The 22,904-nt window shown below is 47.1% G+C and overlaps 1 protein-coding gene across 1 annotated transcript in view; it reads left to right on the top strand.

The window, feature by feature from the left end:
• The window catches only part of LOC130371599 (SRC kinase signaling inhibitor 1-like), a 40,836-nt gene that overhangs the window by 2,498 nt on the left and 15,434 nt on the right, over positions 1-22,904 (top strand). Inside the window, exons 2-6 of the mRNA XM_056577425.1 lie at positions 6,574-6,872; positions 12,441-12,467; positions 19,744-19,945; positions 20,722-20,851; positions 21,718-21,883. Of these exons, the coding sequence (XP_056433400.1) occupies positions 6,574-6,872; positions 12,441-12,467; positions 19,744-19,945; positions 20,722-20,851; positions 21,718-21,883 (824 nt within the window). The remainder of the gene's footprint in view (positions 1-6,573; positions 6,873-12,440; positions 12,468-19,743; positions 19,946-20,721; positions 20,852-21,717; positions 21,884-22,904) is intronic.

Here is a 22,904-nt window from a genome sequence, read left to right as displayed (position 1 = left end):
GTTGGGGTGATCTTCTCCACATTGTGATTAGAGTCACGACGTGGAGAGCGTTGGACCTGAAGACCGATGAGCTGGAAAACAGAAATGCCTTGTAATATTTGATGTCCCAGCGAATGCAAGCTGTAGAAAACCAAGTCTGCCACGGAAATACCTAATTCATGTTTAATCCCAAGGCCCGACGCTGTAGTCTTTGCGGCTCTACTTCCCGTCCATTGCAGGGGAGCAGTATTGACACTTTTTGAAATGACAGACAGGTCTTAATATAACTATAAGGAGAAAGAGGCTCCATGTGTGTGTGTGTGTGTGTGTGTGTGTGTGTGTGTGTGTGTGTGTGTGTGTGTGTGTGTGTGTGTGTGTGTGTGTGTGTGTGTGTGTGTGTGTGTGTGTGTGTGTGTGTGTGTGTGTGTTTATCTATTCTCGGAGCTCGGGGAGTTGCAGGATATCCCTTTAATAACATTTTCTGAAAGATGTTTGCGTGGTATTGATCTAAAGCAGTCCTCACAACCTCAGGCCTGTCCCTGAAGCAGAGTGATAGTGTTCAGATGTGTTGGCTCACGTCTACATCCATCAGAGGACATTACTGCGGTCAGCCAATCACGGGACAGATCTCGTGTGTGTGTGTGTGTTAGTGTGTGTGTGTGTGTGTGTGTGTGTTTGTGTTTTTTAAGCTATTCTTCCAGTGTCCACATTGTGTCGGCGTGTGACTTGCTGTTGTTGCGTTTTTTTTCTCCATTACCAAGGCCTTCTCTCTCTCTCTCTCTCTCTCTCTCTCTCTCTCTCTCTCTCTCTCTCTCTCTCTCTCCTCTCTCTCTCTCTCGGTCTCTCTCTCTCTCTCTCTCTCTCTCACATATATATATTATATATATTTTATATATATATATTATACCACCTTCTGGTGCAGGACCCTGAGTTGCTCGCTTTGACTCATCGTTGAACAGGGTTACTCACTGAGGGAACGATGAGTCTTATGATGTTTTCCCCTTTGTGTGCTGCTGGGTTATGTATTTTTACTGGCAGGTGTTCTGATGATGTGTTTAAGGTGTAATGTTGGTTTTCATTTCCAGATACAGTTACTGTCGATTCGTGTTTAGTGATGATGTGTGTTAAGTAAATTTCCCCCAGGGGACAATAAAGTCTAACTAACTAGCTCTCTCTCTCTCTCTCTCTCTCTCTCTCTCTCTCTCTCTCTCCTCTCTCCTTCTCTCTCTCTCCTCTCTCTCTCTCTCTCTCTCTCTCTCTCTCTCTCTGTGTTTGTGTTTGTGTAAATGTGTTGTAATATCTGCCAACAACATCACTATAAGCACAGGGGAATGATTGTCAGGTGTGTGGTTTGATGTAGTACACTGTTGCATTGTGGGTAAACACTTGTGTGTGGGCGAGAGAATCACAGAGGGATGGAGAGAGTAGTGAAAGACACATGGCTACGGCAAGCTGGTCAGGACACGCATACATACATTCATAGAACAAACAAACACACACACACACACACACACATACACACACACACACACACACACACACACACACACACACACACACACACACACACACACTCCAATTAAAACAAATGCAAACAATACAACCCGCAGCATTCCACATCTTACGCCTCATGTGCTAAACAGGGAGGAAGGAGTGGATGAGAGAGGGAAGGAGAGAGGGAGAGAGAGAGCAGCAAAGAGACAGTGCGAGCTGATTCATTTTCCGCTCATCCCTAGAGTAGACTGGAGAGGATTATGAGAGAGTAAGAGAGAGAGAGAGAGAGAGAGAGAGAGAGAGAGAGAGAGAGAGAGAGAGAGAGAGAGAGAGAGAGAGAGAGAGAGAGAGAGAGAGAGAGAGAGAGAGCGGCTGTCTTGGCACAAAGTACAGATACACTCATCTTCAATACGGTGCTCTCTCTCTCTCTCCGTCTCTTCCTGCCACTCTCCCATTCACAGTACACGGTGCCAGCCAAACACACACACACACACACACACACACACACACACACACACACACACACACACACACACACACACACACACACACACACACACACACGGTCCAGATCAATGCAGAACCTTCCTCGCGGTGGATGCATGGAGCTCAGGAGCAGGCGTCAGGTGCCGTGCGTCCGCATGGGGCACCAGAGCACCTTAGACCTCTACACAGCAGCTGTGTCTCTGCAGACCACCTCAGCCCGCATGCACCTCTGCATGCGGCTCTGCATGCCCCTCTCTCCTAACCCTAACCAGCCTGTCATCGCCGCGAGGAGGAGGAGGAGGAGAGGAAGTATTTTCATTTCATTTTGTTTACTGGTTTATTTGACAGGGACGGGGGAACACATTGTTGTAGATGCGCTAGAATTATCCAAAAAGGCTACTTTTTCATCCGCAGTCGCTGGGATCGTTGGAGTCGTGAGATGGAGTGGCTTATTTTAAGAGTGGAGTGAGATGGAATTATTTATTTGGGGCGTGAGATGGAGTGATTCATAATGAGTGAGTGAGGATTGAGGAGAGATGAGAGGGAGTGAACTATTCAGAGTGATTGAAAGTGGAGTGAGATTAAAGAGTGATAGGACTGAGCTGGAGCAATTATTTTGCATAGAGTGAAATAGGGTAGGCGAGAGAGTGAGGGGGAGTCCGATGAAGGAGTGATGTATTCAGAGTGAGATGGAGGAGTGCTTAATTCAGCCTGAGAGGATTGCGGTGATCTGATATGGTTACCAGGTCACCCTGAAAAGTATTGCAGCGTTAAAATAAACCATTTACTTGATACGGAAATAGTAGGTCTGTTGCAGATTTCCAGGAATATCGATCCCTGTTCCTATTCACACATAACCCCATGCAGGAAATCTTCCGGAATTTTGCAGGGTAAGACCACATGTGTGAAAGGGGCTTGAATTTGTTCTAAACAAAAGTTTTACCGTATGTTAATGTTTCAGAGCGGTAATTTTCCTTTTAGTGTGTTGAAATATGTTAGTGCGTTCTGAGTACATTAGGGTTTGTTAGAGTGCTTTTCGTATTGGTTTTTCAATGCGCTGAGAAGATCTTTCGTCTCTACTATCCTCTCCTTGCTGGCTCATCACATCTCCCCTCATCTGTGAGGATGAAGTTAGAGTCAAGGGTTAAGGGCCAGAGGGTAGGGTTAAGGTTATAGTCATTGTATTAGCTATTCTCTGCTTGAGGCTATTTCTGGATTTGTGGAATCGTTGTTATGCACTTGAGGACACTGGAGGGATTCCTTCATCAGCAAAACACACACATGCACACGCACACACACACACACACACACACCATTTCCCTTGTTAAACTCAGAGCGCATCACTCTTGTTAATTTGCTTATCCACTTCATGTTCTCCGTAGCGGCTGACTTATGACCAGCGTTGAATATTTATGTTACATTTTTCCAATTATGAGTCACTTGCTGTGCGAGGCGTATTTTTTCAGCTGACAGCTGGTCAAACCACCAATTTCAATAATTTATCTTAGCACGCCGAGGCGGGCTGACAATGTCGTGAAGCACGCCCAGCTCTCGCCCTTACTTACCTTGACGTCCAGACTACGTTGTTCCCCACAGCTGGATGCAGAGTCAACAACACCACACACACCTGGAAGCACCAAAATCGGAATGCTAATTTCCCTTTTCAACCTTCTCGCCTTAATTATATTCCTGATTTACTCTGTGGAACCTTTCAATCATCCAGATGTTTGAAGAAGCTTGACATCTAGTGGGTTGAACACTGGAAAGCACAGCAGGTGCAGCTGTGGTACCACGTCAGCCTGTCCAGGGAGATGTGAGACATTACCAGAGTCCCGTCATCACCTTTGATGATTTCATCACCTTTGATGATTTCATCACCCTGGTCCGCGTGTATCTATATATCTATATATCTATATATATATATATATATATATATATATATATATATATGTCTTAGCCTCGAGGGGCCAGTTCGGTCTAGAATCCTTCCTTCTCATCGTAAAACATGACAGCCACATAAACACCATAAATCCAGTTCCACTTTTTATTGAAGTTCAGGAAACCCGAGCAAGCCTAGGGCTCGTTCAGCTTCGGTCACACCGTATGTGTATGTTTCTCCTCACGTTAAGGGGTCCGGTCAAACCCCTCTTCATGGTTAATTGAATAGTGTGTGTGTGACGTGTGTGTGTGTGTGTGTGTGTGTGTGTGTGTGTGTGTGTGTGTGTGTGTGTGTGTGTGTGTGTGTGTGTGTGTGTGTGTGTGTGTGTGTGTGTGTGTGTGTGTGTGTGTGTGTGTGTCAGGTGTTTTTTAGTGGAGCCGGTGCAGCTACAGGACAGAGCGCCTTGGGCGTAAGGGAACCTTCATTGCCTACCTATTACCAAGATACCTCAGGTTCAGTTTGGTTCGTTGTTTTGCGTCTGCCGTTGCATTACAGAAATGAGTCCAACTGTCATTCTGTCTGAAATAATGATTTATTTTATCGACCTGCTCCATACTTATTCACACATGAATATTCTGGCTATTTAGTTAGTTTGAAAGGATTGTGTGTGTGTGTGTGTGTGTGTGTGTGTGTGTGTGTGTCTGTGTCTGTGTGTGTGTGTGTGTGTGTGTGTGTGTGTGTGTGTGTGTGTGTGTGTGTGTGTGTGTGTGTGTGTGTGTGTGTGTGTGTGTGTGTGTGAGTGTGTGTGCGTGTGCACCTGTGTGTGGGTGTGTGTTTGGTAACCACTTCATGGGTTTTAACCTGTAGCAACATTTTCAGAATATCTCCAGGATGTTATTTATACTTGCTGTAAATATTATGGAGCTCACCTTAAAGAAGGTGGTTGTTATTGGATCTGGCATTGCATGCTGCCCCAACATCCCCCTCAGATGACCCCCGCCCAGCCTAGCTACCACTTAGAGGTGCTGGGTGTGTCGGCGTGCTGAGTCCGATCAACAGCTTTCATGACATGTTGTTAAACTGTAGAAGAAGCACCTGACACAGTCTAGCAGCTTCACCGGCAGACTGCACCTCTCTCTCTCTCAGGACCACAGATTACAGGTCTCTGCTACTTTACCGGATTACGTTACGGTGCCTCCACTGGACTGAGGCACAACACAGCACACGATGTATCCGAGCAGAAAGGACGTTTAAGCCAAAGGCATTAATGCTAGGGTTAGGTGTTTGATTCCCTGTCAAACTCAACCCGTAGAGCATGGCATTACCACGGCCAGTGTTGGGGGTTCATTTGCAACTAAGTCATCTATTTAGGAAATTGTAAAGGCATCCACTAAACTGTGCATTTAATAACCCAGTGTGCTACTGGGGCTCAGCCAGCAGGGGGTGCTGGGCAGATTAGACAGAGTCATGGTTACGGGCGCCATGGTTACGGGCTCGACAACTGGAACAATGTTGCTGACACCATCACAAGCGGAGCAGTCACTAGGGGGGCTGCACCATCACCCCCCTGGGTAGCCAAGACAACCACGGTTGTTAGTGTTGACACATTCTGCAGCTGTTCGGACGGGGTGCGTGTGTGTGTGCGCGCGTTTGTGCGTGCGTGCGTATACGTGTGTGGGTCCACCGATGTGTGTGCAAATGCTGCAGTGAAGGCTGAGAAAGAGGGGGAAAAGAGAGAAAAGAAGCAAGGCGAACAGGGAAGACATTTTGAAGACTGCTTAATATTCCTCTTCCTTATCAACACTGAGTAGACTCTGAGGCCTGAATAATACCTCTGTGTTGGGGCGCCGCTGGGTGCACAGCATGGGGCTCCACGCCAGCACCCCCATCTAGGGCTTTATAAGGTGAAGGTTGCCAGCTATTACACGATATACGTTCAGGCTAGATAAATGGCTGATCTAAAATGAACACATTGGTACTGAGCCTTGTCATGTGTTTGTACTGAGCCTGATCATGTGTTGATACTGAACCTGATCATGTGTTGATACTGAACCTGATCATGTGTTGATACTGATCCTGATCAGGTATTGATACTGAACCTGATCATGTGTTGATACTGATCCTGATCAGGTATTGATACTGAACCTGATCATGTGTGGATACTGAACCTGATCATGTATTGATACTGAACCTGATCATGTATTGATACTGATCCTGATCAGGTATTGATACTGAACCTGATCATGTGTTGATACTGATCCTGATCAGGTATTGATACTGAACCTGATCATGTGTGGATACTGAACCTGATCGTGTATTGATACTGAACCTGATCATGTATTGATACTGAGCCTGATCATGTGTTGATACTGAACCTGATTATGAACTGATACTGAACCTGATCATGTGTTGATACTGAACCTGATCATGTATTGATACTGAACCTGATCATGTGTTGATACTGAACCTGATTATGAACTGATACTGAACCTGATCATGTGTTGATACTGAGCCTGATCATGTGTTGATACTGAACCTGATCATGTGTTGATACTGATCCTGATCATGTGTTGATACTGATCCTGATCAGGTATTGATACTGAACCTGATCATGTGTTGATACTGAACCTGATCATGTTTTGATACTGATCCTGATCAGGTATTGATACTGAACCTGATCATGGAATGATTATGAACTTGATCATGTGTTGATCAGTGAATTGTCCCCCCCGCAGGGCGTGAGAAGAGAAAGGGTCACATGATTTCAGCGGGTGATGTCGAGTTCCCGCGGGAGTACCACACGCTGGCGGACCGCGGCCGCGGCGCCCGGCGTTTCAACGACAACGCCGCCAACGGGGGCTTCTCCTGCTCGTCCCTGGACCGGCGAGGCAACGCCCGGAGTCTGGAGGCCCTGAGCACCTCCCACACGGCCGAGGCGGAGCGCCAACGCCATGGCCTCCTGGACAAGCACAAAGTACCCAGCAGCCCTTGCAGTGCGCCCGCCTCCCAGCTCTCCACCCCTGCCAGACAGCAGGTAACCCCTCTCCCGACCTCCCCCACTCTGCCCGCCCCCATCTCTCCTCCCTTTTCTCCTCCCCTCTCTCCAGCCATGACCCCACCCTCGCTCCAGCCCTCATCCCAACCTCCCTCTGCTAACTCCACCACCACCCCAACCTCTACCTGGTAGCTCCACCCCTAAGCTACCTCCTCCGCTCACCCCACCCTCCACCTGCTAGCTCCGCCCCTCACTTAACCTGCTAGCTCCGCCCCTCACTTAACCTGCTAGCTCCGCCCCTCACTCCGCCCTCCAGACGCCTGCTAGTTCCACCCCGTCCAGCAGTACTGCTCTGAGATACGAGTGATCTCCTGTAAAACAGGATACGATCAACTCCTTTAGTTAAACGGGTGTATTGCAGTTGTTGCTTCCGTCTGAGATTCATGGAAGTTGCTTAGACTTTTTGCAGATCGTACCCTCGGTACTACAACTAGAGAACAGGACGTGGTGTTCCACGGGAAGCCATTGACGGAAAGCGATTGTTTTTATAAGTGGGCGGTGATTATAGCGGAGAACAGGACTGCAGAGAGGCATTCTGAGAAAGCTTTTAAAGGATAAAGATCAATGAGTCCAAGTGAGTGGAACTCTACCGCCTCCACCACCTCCTCTTCCTCCTCCTCTTCCTCCTCCTCATCCGCCTCCTCCTCTATCTTTCCCTCCCTTCTGTCGATGTCTCTCTCCTCTCCTCTACCTACTCGGCCCACCACGTCGGCTTTCATTTGAGCACCCAAAGGTGCAAAAATAAAGCTACACCAGGAGAGAGTGAGAGGAGAGGCAGGTGGAGTCCACTGTCGCTATGGAAACCAGGAGCTTTCCATATAAGGCGACTGAGTGATATCATATAGTTGGCGGTGGCTTAACCAGAGGTAGAGCAAGCAGCACATACTGTTCAGAGAGAGACAGAGAGAGAGAGAGAGAGAGAGACAGAGACAGGGAGAGAGAGAGACTGTTTGACTGGGAGGCAGATAGAGAGTAACAGAGAGAGAGAGAGGGAGAGACAGAGGGGTGAGCAGACATCTAAGCTGCAGCATTTTGGCAGCAAAGCAGGAGAGAGAGAGAGAGAGAGAGAGAGAGAGAGAGAGAGAGAGAGAGAGAGAGAGAGAGAGAGAGAGAGAGAGAGAGAGCGGGTGAGACAGTGAGAGAGAGAGAGAGTGTGAGAGGGATAGACTTTGGGGAGGAGGGGGGAGGGAGGGGCTCGCGGGTAGAGCGAGGTGCTAGTCGCCTGCCGTTACTACGGTAGCCGAGGCGCGCTAGCCGTTACTACGGTAGCCGCGGCGCGCTAGGGAGATCCTCAGAGCTCTGCAGCGGAGAGAGAGACAACATGGAGAAGGAGGAGGAGGAGGGAGGCGCGAGAAGGACCAGGCAGGAGACTCCTTGAGGAGTGACGGTAAAAACATGCATCCTTTACTCCTCTAAAGACGCCACGATGGTGACAGGATATCCTGCTAGGAGGGAGAGAGCGGGAGAGAGAGAGAGAAATAGAGAGAGAGCGAGAGGGGGGGGGGGGGTTAGAGAGGAGGGTGAGGGGATGAGATGGAGAGAGAGAGAGGATGGAAGAGGGGGGGAGAGAGAGGGGGTGGGAGAGGGACAGAGGGGGCAGAGAGGGGGGGGGGGCGTGATAATGGGGGAGAGAGGGAGTGAGAGAGGGAGAGAGAAGGGAAAGGGTGACATAGAGAGGGAAGGGGAGGGGTTGGGGGGGCACCAGGGAGGAAGAGAGAGCGAGCGAGAGAGAGGGGGAGAGTTGGAGAGAGAGGGGGGGGGGGGAAAGGGAGATTGAGAGACATGAAGCTAAATGAGGGAATGCTGCTAAACTATCTGACCAGCATGTGTGTGCATCTTCCCTTCTAATACTGGCAGAGATGCATTGTGTTTTCTTCACATGCACATGCCTTGGTCCTCCATATATGTGTGTGTGTGTGTGTGTGTGTGTGTGTGTGTGTGTGTGTGTGTGTGTGTGTGTGTGTGTGTGTGCGTGTGCGTGTGCGTGAGTGTGTGTGTGCTGGAGCTGCAGCATTAGGTAGGGGAAGGTATCAGGTGCGATGCTGTTATGGAGTATGGAGTGAAGTCTTTTATGGGCTGAAAGATGACGTATATATTTATATATATATATATATATAGAGAGAGAGGTAAATATTAATACTAATATTAATATATAATACTGTCATGTATGAATCAGTGTGTATTTTCCTGGCTGCGTCACGTGCGGGTTAATATTGTGTAGCGTGTATTCAAATGTGTTGGTAGTGTGTTGTGTGTTCACACACGTGTGGGGAAGACGTGTGTTGGTTTTATATTGCGCGAGAACGGCACAAATACTTGACATGCAAATCACTCATATCTCTCTCTCTCATGTCCCCCTTTCTCTTTCTCCACTACTCTCTAACTCCGTCTCCTCCTCTCCATCACTCTCTGACTCTTCTCTCCCCCTTTCTCTCTCTCCCACTTCCTCACTCTCTCCTCTCCTTCTCTCTCTCACTCTCCCTCCCTCTCGCTCTCTTCCCTCTCTCCTCTCCCTCTCCCTCCCCCTCTCCCAACTAATCTCTCTCCTACTGTTGGCCTGTGTGTGTTTGTGTATGTGTTTATATACATACAGCATATACATATGAGTAGTGTAAGGGGTATATCCGTTTTTGTTCTATATAGTGCGTGCGTCTCTCTGTCTATCAATTTCAAGGCGGTTTATTGGCGTAACAAAATCTCATGATAATGATGCCGAGGCAAAGATTAATATTCTTTAAAACGTCGTAATTTCAGCATGGTATCAAACAAGCAATTAAAAATGTAGAAATAAAATAATGAATGTGTTGTCATAGTAACAACACATGTGCCACCCATGTGTTTCACACACACACACACGCACACACACACACACACACACACACACACACACACACACACACACACACACACACACACACACACACACACACACACACACACACACACACACACACACACACACACACACAAACACAGATGATGGTGAATAAGCTGGAGTAACATCCAGGCACTCTGTGGAACTTTGACATTTATGAAAGATAAAATCATGTTGTATTATTCTTGAATCCTGTCTTTATATAATAACAACAAAATTACCCTTTAGCTTGTTGGTTTTAACAAGGCTGTCTGGGCTTTGTTAAGGCTTGCTAAACCAAGCTAAAGCTACCTTAAAATTACTAAACTTAGCTTAAGTTAGTTGAGCCTCGCTGAGGGTACCTTAGGAAGGCTATGCCCATAGACAGAGCAGGAGCTATCTGAGGCCAACTATGGCTCGCTGAGGCTAACAGGAGCTGAGGATAACCGGGGCTAGCTGATTCTAACTGAGGCTAGATGACTCTAGCTGAGCCTAGGACTGGGCCAAGCTGAGAGCCAGTCCTCCAGACCGCACTGAGCTCTGTATCTGGGTCAGGGCGGCCACAAGCCCCCTGGTCTTCAACACGCCCAGCGCCTGTCTCCTCTCTCTTTCTCCAATCCAAATGGTAACTGGAATCGACTGTAGTGCAGAGAGCTGCAGAACAGTGCAGTCACAAAAAACAATTCTTAGATATGTGGTCTTCGAAGGGCTGCTTAATGCACACAAGCCGCTATAAAACTATGGTGATCACTAGGAGCTATAGGGCATGTTAGTCCTGTTAATAACAACAATTCACTTTTAAGTAGCTTTGGACAAAAGTCTTTGCTAAATAACTAAATCCTTTTCATTAGTACCTCTACGATATGCGGGACATGTGTCACAGAATTGGAGGTCAGGGGAAGTGTTTAGGCTACTTAGCCCATCATTAGATTCAGTACTTCCGTAATTAAGTTGAAGAACTACAGCCGTAGCCTCTAGCGCATTTCAGACCCCCCAGATGGGTTAATTGAAATTATTCCTGGGTTGATTGTATTATCCTTGTGAATTTGGTGAAACAGCAAATAATGGAGTCTCCTTTGGCTAATGAAGCTAGCGCTCTTGCTGGTTTGGCAGTTTGCGGCATTCATACATCCGTTGACAGTCCTTCACTATGATTGATTCAATCTAAACGGCTTCAAACTTTTCCAAGTCCCTTATGGAAAAATCTTGTTTTCTGCAGCTTTTAGCCTTTAACTTTAAGCTTCTTCTTAGCTGGTTAACTACATTATGGTGCCATCAACTGTGTAATTAGCTGCTTCAGGGGTCCGTTAGCTGCTGGATGGCTAGGATCAATCCTAGATTGAGCATGATTGGCCGGATAAGAGCATGATAGCTAGCTGGCTAGCTATCTGGCTGCCACCCAGATGGAGTCCAAATCCAGTGACTGAACATTTATGTAATCCCTCGCCGGGAAACCATTAAACTGGTGTCAGTAAGAGAGAGGGGGAGGAAGGGAGAAAGAGGGAGGGTGAGAGAGAGATTTCTTTAACTTATTTAACTTTTTTTAGAGAGAGAGAGAGAGAGAGAGAGAGAGAGAGAGAGAGAGAGAGAGAGAGAGAGAGGACTTGAATCGCAATGTTTCCTGGGAGTTGGGCCTCGTCAGCTCACTGTAAACATTTGATTAATTGGTTGATTAACAGGAAAGCAATTACAAGCAATTAATAGCCTGTTAGCCAGAGATAGGAGCCTCTGGCCATCACCAACATAATATGCATGTCACAGTGTAGCACAATATTATTATTTTATTTATTTAATTCATATACTATTCTGACGCTTTACTGGTTGATTGATTTACAAATGTATTGAGTTAATTTCTGTCATTTACTACAGTATGTCTATGATGTCTATTAGTTTTTTTCATATCTGTTTTTTTCAGGCGGTATTCACGGGAAAGTGTTGTTTTGTTACTGGAGCTTTAAAACAGACACCCTTCTAAGGCTCTACTAAAATAATAATATTTGCATAATAATTTTGAATGATTCATGCAGCAGGACTTCTCCCCCTCACTCCTGCTGCTCCGCTCCTCCTCCTCCCACCTCCCCCTTCCCCCCTGCTCACACTTTCCCTGTGACTCCTCTCCCCCTTCACTTCCGCTCTTGCCCTGTCCTCCTCCCCCCTCATTCCCTCCTCAACTCTCCCTTCGCTTCCCCCCCCCCCCCCCCCCTCCCTCTACCCCCTACTCAAACCTCCGCCCTCGCACCTCTCCCCCTCACTCCTTCCCCTCCCCTCTCCTCCTCCAGCTCTTGCCCTCACCCTGTCTCCCCCCTCCTCACCTGTTACAGTGAGATGGATGTGCAATGGAATGCTGGGAAAATGTCTTAACACCTCTCTCTCTCTCTCTCTCTCTCTCTCTCTCTCTCTCTCTCTCTCTCTCTCTCTCTCTCCCTCTCATCTCTCTCTCTCTCTCTCTCTCTCTCGCTCTCGCTCTCTCTCTCTCTCTCTCTCTCTCTCTCTCGCTCTTGCTCTCTCTCTCTCTCTCTCTCTCGCTCTCGCTCTCGCTCTCTCTCTCTCTCTCTGACTCTAATCTCTCTCTCTCTCTCTCTCTCTCTCTCTCTCTCTCTCTCTCTCTCTCTCTCTCTCTCTCTCTCTCTCTCTCTCTCTCTCTCTCTCTCTCTCTCTCCTCATTCTTCTGTGCTCTGTCGTTCCTCCCTTAGCAACAACCAAACTACTGGAGTTTCAAGGTCAGTAGGAGTCATGTGTGTTTAACTGTTACTTGTGTATCTGTTTGTGAAGTGTTTCTATCGTTTCTGTGTCATTGTTTTACTGTAGGTATAATATATTTATCCGTGTTCAAGCATTGCTTTAGTCTGTGTATCTGGTTTAAGCCTTTCTATATTCTGTATCTATGTTAGAGTGTTGCTTTAGTCTGTTTATCTGTGTTTGAATGTTGCTTTAGTCTTTGTATCTGTGTCTGAGTGAAAGTTTAGTCTGTTTATCTGTGTTTGAGTGTTGCTTCTGTTTATCAATGTTTGTTGCTTTAATCTCTACTATCTATTTTTAAGTGTTGGATTAGTCTGTTTATTTGTGTTTGTTGCTTTAGTCTTTACAACTGTGTTTGAGTGTTGCTGTAGTTTGTCTACCTGTGTTTGAGTGTTGCTTAAATACGTTTTTGTGGGTTTAAAAAGTCTTCTTTTGTCAGGTAATAGCCGTTTGAGTCTTGCTTTAGTCTGTATATCTGTGTTTGTTGCTTTAGTCTGTACACCTGTGTTTAAGTTTTGCTGTAGTTTGTTTACCTGTAAAGTGTTGCTTTACTCTGTGTATCTGTTAATGAGTGTTGCTTTTATCTGTATTCTGTGTTTTACTGTGGCTTTATTCAGTATGTCTGCGTTTCAGTGTGGCTTTCGTCTACTTATCTGTGTTTGTTACTTCAGTCTGTATGTCTCTATTTGAGTCCAATCCATCACAGCAATGGTCCAACCTTTTCGGGAAAGAACTGTTGTTGTGGAAACAGTGATGATGTTGCGGGCAGCAATTTTTCTCTGCATGCATGTGAGGCAGTGCTGCTTGTGTTAGAAAACAACCAAGCTTCAAGGTTCCCCTTGTTAGTCTCTATGATCTTCATGCCCGCTGATCTCTGTGTGGTGTCCATGTTGCTCCGCACTATCAGTTCTTGTGTCGCTCAGAACTGGTCAAGGGTTGGCCTAAGGCTGTGTGTTGGGGGTGTTCACTGCAAATTATATTACCACTTCTTAATACATTGGAGGGTTTTGGAAGCAGATTTAAGTTGGGGATACCGTTCCCGGCAGTGACAGGCGGGCTGGCACTGATGCTGGCAGAGTATTGCTGGCAAATGTTGCTTCCTTCCGAGATCGTCACCGCGCGACTGGAACTCTGCTCCTCTTTCATTCCACCAGCAATTGTTCTGTGTCTTAGCCCATTGGACTATAGGGAAAGGCGACCAATTCACAAGGATTCCCAAGTCAAGCGGGCGTATTTATCTTTCCGTGTTGTGTTTTCTTGCTGGCGTTTATGAGTTGTGTGTCAAACATGCCAGAGGAGTGTGTTATGTACGTGTGGTTATACACGCACCAGAAGAAACATGTTAGCATAATTAGCTCAGAGGGTCACCTACTCTAAGCTGCCTACAGCATCATGCTATAAACTAGCACTTAGCGTGGCATATCACTCCAGCCGACAATATCAGCATGACTGCTACTGCTAATGCTGCCAGCGCTAATGTTAGGTTAAGATGATTAATCGATCAGATTAAAGCAAGCATTAATTAAATGTCAAATACGTGTAACGACAGATAGCACCGTATTTTCAGCTCTATTTTGTTGAAGTTTGGCTGATATTTGGTTGCAGTGTGATTGATATTTATTGTTCCAGTACAGCAGGGGATCGTGTAGCACTATCAGCTCTCATAGCTGACCGTAAGTAGTCAGATAGCGGCTGGCATCCATCCCTCAGTATTTATTCTCTTAGCATATCCATCGATCCCGTAACGTGGACGAGCTTTAGCCTGCGCTTGCTTCATATCTGCTTTGCTAGTGTCACATTTACCCCCGCCCCATCTCCTCTCCAACTCTACCCCCCCTCCCTCCCTTCACCTCCATCTCCCCACCGTCCTTCACCTCCTGCCCACCTCAATCACTGTAGGTGTGTGTGTGTGTTCGCTGTATGCGTGTGTGTGATTTATGTCTGTATCACTGTACATGTGTGTATGTGTGTGTCGGTCTCTGTATGCATGTATATGTGTCACTGTGTGTACTGTATGTGTATGTGTGTACCACTGAATGTGTGTGTGCGTGTGCGTGTGTCACTGGGTGAATGGCAGATTAGCATGAAAACCTAATGGCTGTACACACTGCCATGGAAACCCTGTCTATCCCGTGGGGGTGTTTAGTATGTAAACACAGACCAAGAACACACACATACACACACACACACACACACACACACACACACACACACACACACACACACACACACACACACACACACACACACACACACATCCTACCATCTTCAAACACAGCTTTGTCTGCGTGTTTCAACCGTTTTCTGGGGAAGCTGTGTGGTTTCAAGTGCTAGCTCCATCTTACCGTCCCCACTCTCTCCTACCATATCTTTTTCTCTCTCCTCTCTCTCTCTCTCTCTCTCTCTCTCTCTCGCTCGCTCGCTCGCTCGCTCGCTTGCTCTCTCTCTCTCTCTCTCTCTCTCTCTCTCTCTCTCTCTCTCGCTCTCTCGCTCTCTCGCTCTCTCTCGCTCTCTCGCTCTCTCTCTCTCTCTCTCTTCTTCCTTCTCTCTTCTCTCTCTCTCTCTCTCTCCACACTTTCCACACTCTCCCCACACTCCCTCACTTCTTCAGTTCTTCGGACTGGCTTATGTAGATAAAATAATGTCTGTATTTGGCGTATCTCGGTTCTTTGCAGCAAAATAATAACGGGTCTTTATCTTTCGCCGTTTTGCCTCTCTCGCTCTTTCTGTACAGTAAGACATTGGCAGGGAGCCTGCCTCAGAGATTACGCCATTATGCCCCCGATATTCACATTATTTTCTGCTCATTGACATTTAAAAAGTCAGCCATTATTCTTGATGGACAAAACACAGCAGATCTCAGATTTGGGTAGCTTGTTGGCTTAGTGGATGGCGAAGCAGGAACACAACGTTATCCACTAGTTAGGGTGTTTGACTCCAAGCCGAAAGGTTCAGGGTTCGAACCCTGAATGTCGAAAGTCTACCTTCAATAAGACGCCCCCTGCCCCCTACCTGTCCCGATGTATCTCAAAGTCTCTTTAAATAAAAGCATCTAAATAATAAATGGTAGTGAATGGTTAACCAGCTGGGTATTTGTGCACCTCAAGACAGCAGGATGCAAGTTAAAAGGTTTCAAATGAGTTGAGTGCTTGGAGTATGAAACAGATCTCTGGTTTGTCACAAGCGGGCAGTTCTCCATTTCAAACAGAATCCCCCCCCGGTTCTGTGCACTGTGTGCCATATCCCGCTGAGCTAGCTCAACGATAAACCGCGGAGACGTCTGCTTTTGTTGTGGAAGTGCTGGCTGGCAGGTGATAGGGAAATCTCTATTCCCTAAACCTCAGCTGCAGAACACAGAGTATAGAATATGCCCTGCAGCTCTGTCCTGGCCTTGCCAACCATGGTTGGACTGGGGCGTGCATCCAGAACCACTTACTGGCACCAGGGTGCTTTTATTTGGCAGCGATCTTTCGCCTAGCGGGCTACAAATTAGCCCCCAGGACCTTCTCAGACAGAAAGACATTTATTATACAGTCCTATGTAGATACGCACAAATGCGTGCACAAACACACGTATACACGCTGACACACACACACACACACGCACATGGACACGCACAAGCACACGCACACGCACACACCGCAAAAACATATGAACACACACACACACAAGGGCAAGCCTGCTGTAATTGCCTTGTTGTGTGGTTGTAATTGCGTTTAATAATAAAAAAAAAAAGAAATCCCCCTTAACATAGTGGTCACATGATCCAGCATTCACTAGCGGTTATTGTGTTAATGCCATTATTATCGTAACTTAACGTTTACAAAAATCAAACGTGTAGAATGGAGGAACGGATTAGCTAGCTGGGAATGCAGCTAATCTGAGGATTACCGTTCTCACCGGAACGGAATGTGGCAACTGGACCACAGCTGTCTTATCAATCACTAGCAGTCCTGTCCGCCGACCGCGGCGATCCAGACGGGGTTTTACATTTAAATCTGGACGACCGCTGGGCAGCTCAATGAGAGGGGCCAGAGCAGCCAGCTAGCCTTAGAGCGGTTTGGTTGACCTAGCTAAGAAACTGAATTATTCATAATGATGAAATCAGGATCAAAGCTGGTTAGGGAGAAGTCAAACGAACCAGAAGAGTAAATGAGAAGGAGTTTCTTCTGGGTCCAGATGTTGGAACTACAGGTATGGTGATTCATCATAAAAGATTATAATGCCTTCATTTTAACACAAGGTGTGCCTCACCTTGGGCTCCCAGCTGTAAGCCTAACAAGGAGTAATTCAGAACCACTCTCCCCTCTCTTATATATATAATATTTTTTTTCATAATTTCATATTTTTCTGGGTTGTTTAAGGTATTATTTTCCCTGGATATTTCTGTGGATATTAGTTCATAAGAACACGCCGATGCAGCTCTGTTTAAAAAAGAGAATACTTACACCAAAAGGATTTTAGGAATTTATGTTTTATGCATCAAGTGTCTTTCCTTCCAAAGGACGAATAATGTTTAACAGGATTAGTGGAGCGTCTCAGAGGTGGAAAACACAAACCACCACCTTTCTGAATAAATTGTCCACAAGGAAATAATTCCTTCCACCCAAAACGTCTCAGCTGTTTAATCAGCGGTGTCGAAAACCACCTTGAAAACCCAGGATGCTTCCCGTTAAACTTTACAGAAATAGAGTCAGGCTATCTCCTGCCAGTTACTCTCTTCAGAAAGCCGGGGGTAATACTGTTTTATCAGTCGTCATATGCAAGGATGAATAGAAGTAAACACCAAGGTATACCGTCCCTATTCGGTATATGGATTTAAACCAAGGCTATTCATCAGAAGGTTATATAGGTAGTGAATGTGTTCTATATTACCGTTATATATGTATATATTACATTACCATTATATTAGTGTTTATAGGCCGGCTTTGGCCAAGTCTCTGGTGCCTGGTGGAATGCTAAATGACTCCAGCTACGACCAGCCCTGGGACACGGTGTTAGAGTTAGTGGAGGATGAACGGGAGGGAGGAGGAGGAGGAGAGGAAGGGTTTATTGGGCGTTACGATGAGGAAATAGCTTGGCCGCCTCTAGACAGCGGCTATAAAACACTTCTGTTAGGAGGAAGAGACACCGATAGGAGAGAGATAAGACTTAATCTGTCACACGCTCCTCCGTTTACCCTCACCACAGTGGCTCTATCACCATCGGTATGGCAACAACACTATCAATATGACAATCAACGCGTCCCTATGGCAACAGCACTGTCACCGTCACGTCCCCATAGCAACAGCATTGTCACTATGATAACCCTCGTGTCCCCATAGCAACAGTTCTGTCACTATGATAACCGCAACTTCTCCATCGCGACAGCAACATCACTCTGTAGTCCACCACCACTTCTAAGATGGGGTGTTCACATGTGTTCTCTGTTGGACAGCTGTTTTCATGCTGTCAGTCGGACTGTTGTCTCACTTGGATTAGAGACAGAGGGATGTTTTGACGGTGTTAGTGTGTGTGACAGTGTCTTGGGGTTTGGGTGTTTGCTTCTGTGTATGTGTGTGTGTTGTGCCAGGTGAAACACTGCTGGGCCAGGCTAGGCAAGGCAAGCCAGCATCAGGCTAGACTAGGCTAGTCTAGGAATGGTTAGCCTGTCCTAGGCTAAACTAGGCTAGGTGAGTCGGCGCTAAGCTAGGGAACGTTAGGCTGAACTAAACTGGGTGTGCCAGTGCTAGGCAAAGAAAGTAGGCGCTAAGCTATGCTACCTGAGGCTAGTATAGACAAGGTGAGCCAGCTCTAGCCTAGGCTAACTTAGGCTACATGAGCCAGCGCTGGGCAGTGAGAACAGCTCACACAGAGAGCTTCTTGCACGAGTCGTTGGAAAATATCAGTTCATCGAGTTCATTAGCTTCCTGGAGACTCTGGGCTCAAGTTAGGTCCCCATTACAGCCACAGTAGGTGACGATCACATGTGAGATTTGACTGGCCTTCTGCGTTTCACAGAGAGCCTGGAATGGCTGATGCTAAGCCAGTCCATTTGTCTTGTTTAGTTTGTTCTTTACTCACCTGATGGCCACTAGCAGGCTCTGGCGGGCTCTAAACACACACCCAGCTGTAATTTACAAGATGAACAGTTCCGTGTTACAAGCACATAACACTTCAGAACTCCATTATCTAGCACCTGAGGAAGCATTACGTGCTTATTTAACCTTGGGATGCGTTTCATTGGATGACTTGTCTATATTTCTGTGTCTTCAAAACAAAATCTCAAAACATAACTTTCTTTTGTTTCTTCTTCTTTTAGTCCAGAGGTGTGTCATCATTTTTAACATTTTAACATTTTAGTGTCTCTGTATGTCAGCTTTTGTGTTGTCGTTTTAAACCAGTTTCATTTATTTTTCAGCTTTTTAAAGGACTGAGCGGGTAGATAAAACTATCCTAACTTGCTCTGCTGGTTTCACAATAACTATTTTCGCAAATAAAATGTGTCAGAATTACAGTTGCCAACCGCAGGAGCACTTCAGAGTCTGCGATGGCACATTTTTTATAAAGTGCTATGACGACTCAAATTGTCTTTGTCTACATATTTTCACAATCTCCGTACTGCCGGGACGTGCCTTGATTCACAAAGATGAAAGCCTTTGAAAGTATTTTTCCCTGAATCTTAAGGTAGAGAGGAACCTTGCGGGTCTGTTCCCCGTCTAACAACTGAGTCGTGTCGCAGGATAGCGCTCCCTCTCTCTCTCTCTCTGTCTCTCTCTCTCTCTCTCTCTCTCTCTCTCTCTCTCAGTCTTCACCAGCCGACTCTCTCTCTCTCTGGCGTCCTGCCAATGCTAATCATTTCTCCGTCCAACACTTCAGCGGGACTCAGGGAGGGTAGCTGTGTAGTGCTGTAGTGTGATGGGTGTAGGAGGATTTATCCATGTACATATCATTTCGCCGGTGTCTGGCGTTATTTTAGGCGCTTCATCTCCCTGTTCGCCCGCCCTTGAGGTGTGAGCGTTGGAGGTGAGTGCGGATAAACTTTTCACTTCCTACTCTTCTATGAGTCTCTGCCTGGAATCCCCGTAAAAAAATGTTTTGTCGTTGGTGGTCACTGCTGTCTTAATAATACATGTCTCTCTCTCTCTCTCTCTCTCTCTCTCTCTCTCTCTCTCTCTCTCTCTCTCTCTCTCTCTCTCTCTCTCTCTCTCTCTCTCTCTCTCTCTCTCTCTCTCTCTCTCTCTCTCTCTCTCTCTCCTCCTCTTATGTGCTCCACAGTCCCGCACGCCCCGCCTCGCGCGCCCCAACACCGCCCAGCCCACGCCGGGCCACCAGGCCAGCCGGACGCCCCTAGTGACGGCCAGGAGCCAGGAGACCATGTCGGAGGGGGACGTCCCCCTGGGGTTCAACCGCATGAACCGCCTGAGGCAGAGCCTGCCCCTGGCCCGCTCCTCCAGCCAGGCCAAGCTCCGGGCCCCAGGTAAGACCCCCCTAGAGGCCCCTAGAGGCCCCTGGCCCGCTCCTCCAGCCAGGCCAAGCTCCGGGCCCAAGGGAAGACCCCCCTAGAGGCCCCTAGAGGCCCCTGGCCCGCTCCTCCAGCCAGGCCAAGCTCCGGGCCCCAGGTAAGACCCCCCTAGAGGCCCCTGGCCCGCTCCTCCAGCCAGGCCAAGCTCCGGGCCCCAGGTAAGACCCCCCTAGAGGCCCCTGGCCCGCTCCTCCAGCCAGGCCAAGCTCCGGGCCCCAGGTAAGACCCACCTAGAGGCCCCTGGCCCGCTCCTCCAGCCAGGCCAAGCTCCGGCCCCAAGGGAAGACCCCCCTAGAGGCCCCTAGAGGCCCCTGGCCCGCTCCTCCAGCCAGGCCAACCTTTCGGCCCCATGTTAGTCCAGCCAGGCCAGTTGCTGGCCTGGCTGGACTAGGACTATCCTAGTACTAGTTCAATTACTGCTAAATCCTAGTAGTAGTCAAATACACCTATATCCTAGAGGTCAACTACTCTGTGTGTTGCTCTCTCTCTCACTCTTTGTATACAGGTATTCTAGTTCTATATTCCTCATAGTACTAGTGAGCTGCTCTCTCTCTGCAGGTTTCCTAGTTAAGCAGTCCTCCTAGTACTAGTAAACTGCTCACTGTCTCCAGGTAGTCCTCCTAGTCCTAGTGAGCTGCTCACTGTCTACAGGTAGTCCTCCTAGTCCTAGTAAACTGCTCTCTGTCTGCAGGTAACCCTCCTAGTCCTAGTGAACTGCTCTCTGTCTGCAGGCGTCCTGTTCCTCCAGCTGGGGGAGGAGACCCGGCGGGTCCACCTGACCCATGAGCTCACCTCCCTGGACACACTGAGGGCTCTCATCGTGCACATGTTCCCCCAGAGGCTCACTATGGCCATGCTGAGGTAATGCTTACACTGTACTACTACTCTACCACTAAGAGGACTGATGCTATTACAGTGCACATGTTCCCCCACTGACCCACTATCACCACGTTTACAATAATAATTGTATTATTACTGCTAATACTAGTACTAATTCTAATACACCTCTCTGGACTCTCCTGCAGTAGTCAGTACTATATGTAACGCTGCATTATGGTCTGTCCTACATTATTCACTACTACATGTAATGCTACATTATGGTCTGTCCTGCATTATTCACTACTACATGTAATGCTACATTATGGTCTGTCCTACATTATTCACTACTACGTGTAATGCTACATTATGGTCTGTCCTACATTATTCACTACTACGTGTAATGCTACATTATGGTCTGTCCAACATTATTCACTACTACATGTAATGCTACATTATGGTCTGTCCTACATTATTCACTACTACATGTAATGCTACATTATGGTCTGTCCTACATTATTCACTACTACATGTAATGCTACATTATGGTCTGTCCTACATTATTCACTACTACTACATGTAATGCTAAATTATGGTCTGTCCTACATTATTCACTACTACATGTAATGCTACATTATGGTCTGTCCTACATTATTCACTACTACGTGTAATGCTACATTATGGTCTGTCCTACATTATTCACTACTACGTGTAATGCTACATTATGGTCTGTCCTACATTATTCACTACTACATGTAATGCTCCAGTACCGTCCGTCCTGCATTATAGAGGCAGCTCTCTCTGTACTACCACAGTACTGCAATACTACTGTGCTCTACTGTCTGTGTACTGCCACGGTACTGCAGTACTACTGTGCTCCACTGACGTACGGCGTGTACGTTGGTGTCCAGGTGTCCCAGCACGGCGCTGCTCATCAAGGACGAGACACGGAACGTGTTCTACGAGCTGGAGGACCCGCGCGACGTTCAGGACCGCTGCGTCATCAAGATCTACTGCAAGGAGCCCGTCTACGGCTCCTACCAGGCCAGCCCCCACATCTCCAACGGGGACATAAGGGTAATACGCGCATCACTTCCTGTTTCCTGTCCCTGGGGAGACTCTCCCAGATGCTACTCGCTTATCTGACCCAGGGGATCGACCCTTGCAGTCTGCATATATAATGACAAATAATAGATAATAGAATAGATATATAGATTTTTTTTTAAATTGTATTGTCACAGCCCTTAGTTTGAAGACCACACAATACTCAATCAATACCTTTTTTTGTTTAAAACTTGTATTGTTGATGGTAATGCTATGATGTCATATAAGTGTCGAGGATTCCACTCAGACCTCCTTCTGATTTAAAAACCAAACAAACAATTATGGAAATCATTATTCCCCAGATACCAAGAGCTTAAATGTGTGTCTTATGCTTATGAGTTATGACATCACTTATTGACTTTCTTACAACCTAATTTTACTTAAACAGTTTTGCTTGTTATTTAAACAGCTGTGCTTGGTACCCATTGCACTCATACTTGTCCTCGGAAAGAGGGATCCCTCTTCTGTGTCCCTTCTCAAGGTTTCTTCCTCGATAATTACAGGAGGTTGTCAGACCGCTGAGGGTTGGGAGGGGGGGGGGGGTTGTATAATGTGTTGTGTGTTGAGGCCCTATGAGACCGGGACTGGGATTCAGGGGAAACACAAACAGCACTCACTTGACTTTGCTGGTAACTAGACGTGATCCAAGCTGACACGGACGCCAACTGGGACAGCCCCCCGGCTCAGCTCATCATAAGCTGCTGCTCGCTTCACATCACCGTCAGGCCACAGGATCCCTGCTGTGTCACCTCCTTCCATACAAACTGCATCCATGTGTCTCCGTCCATACTAACCTGCGTCCATGCTAACCTCCATCCATACGTCTCTGTTCCATACTAACCTCCATCCATACGTCTCTGTTCCATACTAACCTCCATCCATACGTCTCTGTTCCATACTAACCTCCATCCATACGTCACTGTTCCATACTAACCTCCATCCATACGTCTCTGTTCCAAACTAACCTCCATCCATACGTCTCTGTTCCATACTA

Source organism: Gadus chalcogrammus, chromosome 18 (genome assembly GCF_026213295.1).
Source record: "Gadus chalcogrammus isolate NIFS_2021 chromosome 18, NIFS_Gcha_1.0, whole genome shotgun sequence".
NCBI classification, from domain to species: domain Eukaryota; kingdom Metazoa; phylum Chordata; class Actinopteri; order Gadiformes; family Gadidae; genus Gadus; species Gadus chalcogrammus.
The sequence above is the reverse complement of the archived record's forward strand: the minus strand, read 5'-3'. Positions and strand labels throughout refer to the sequence as shown.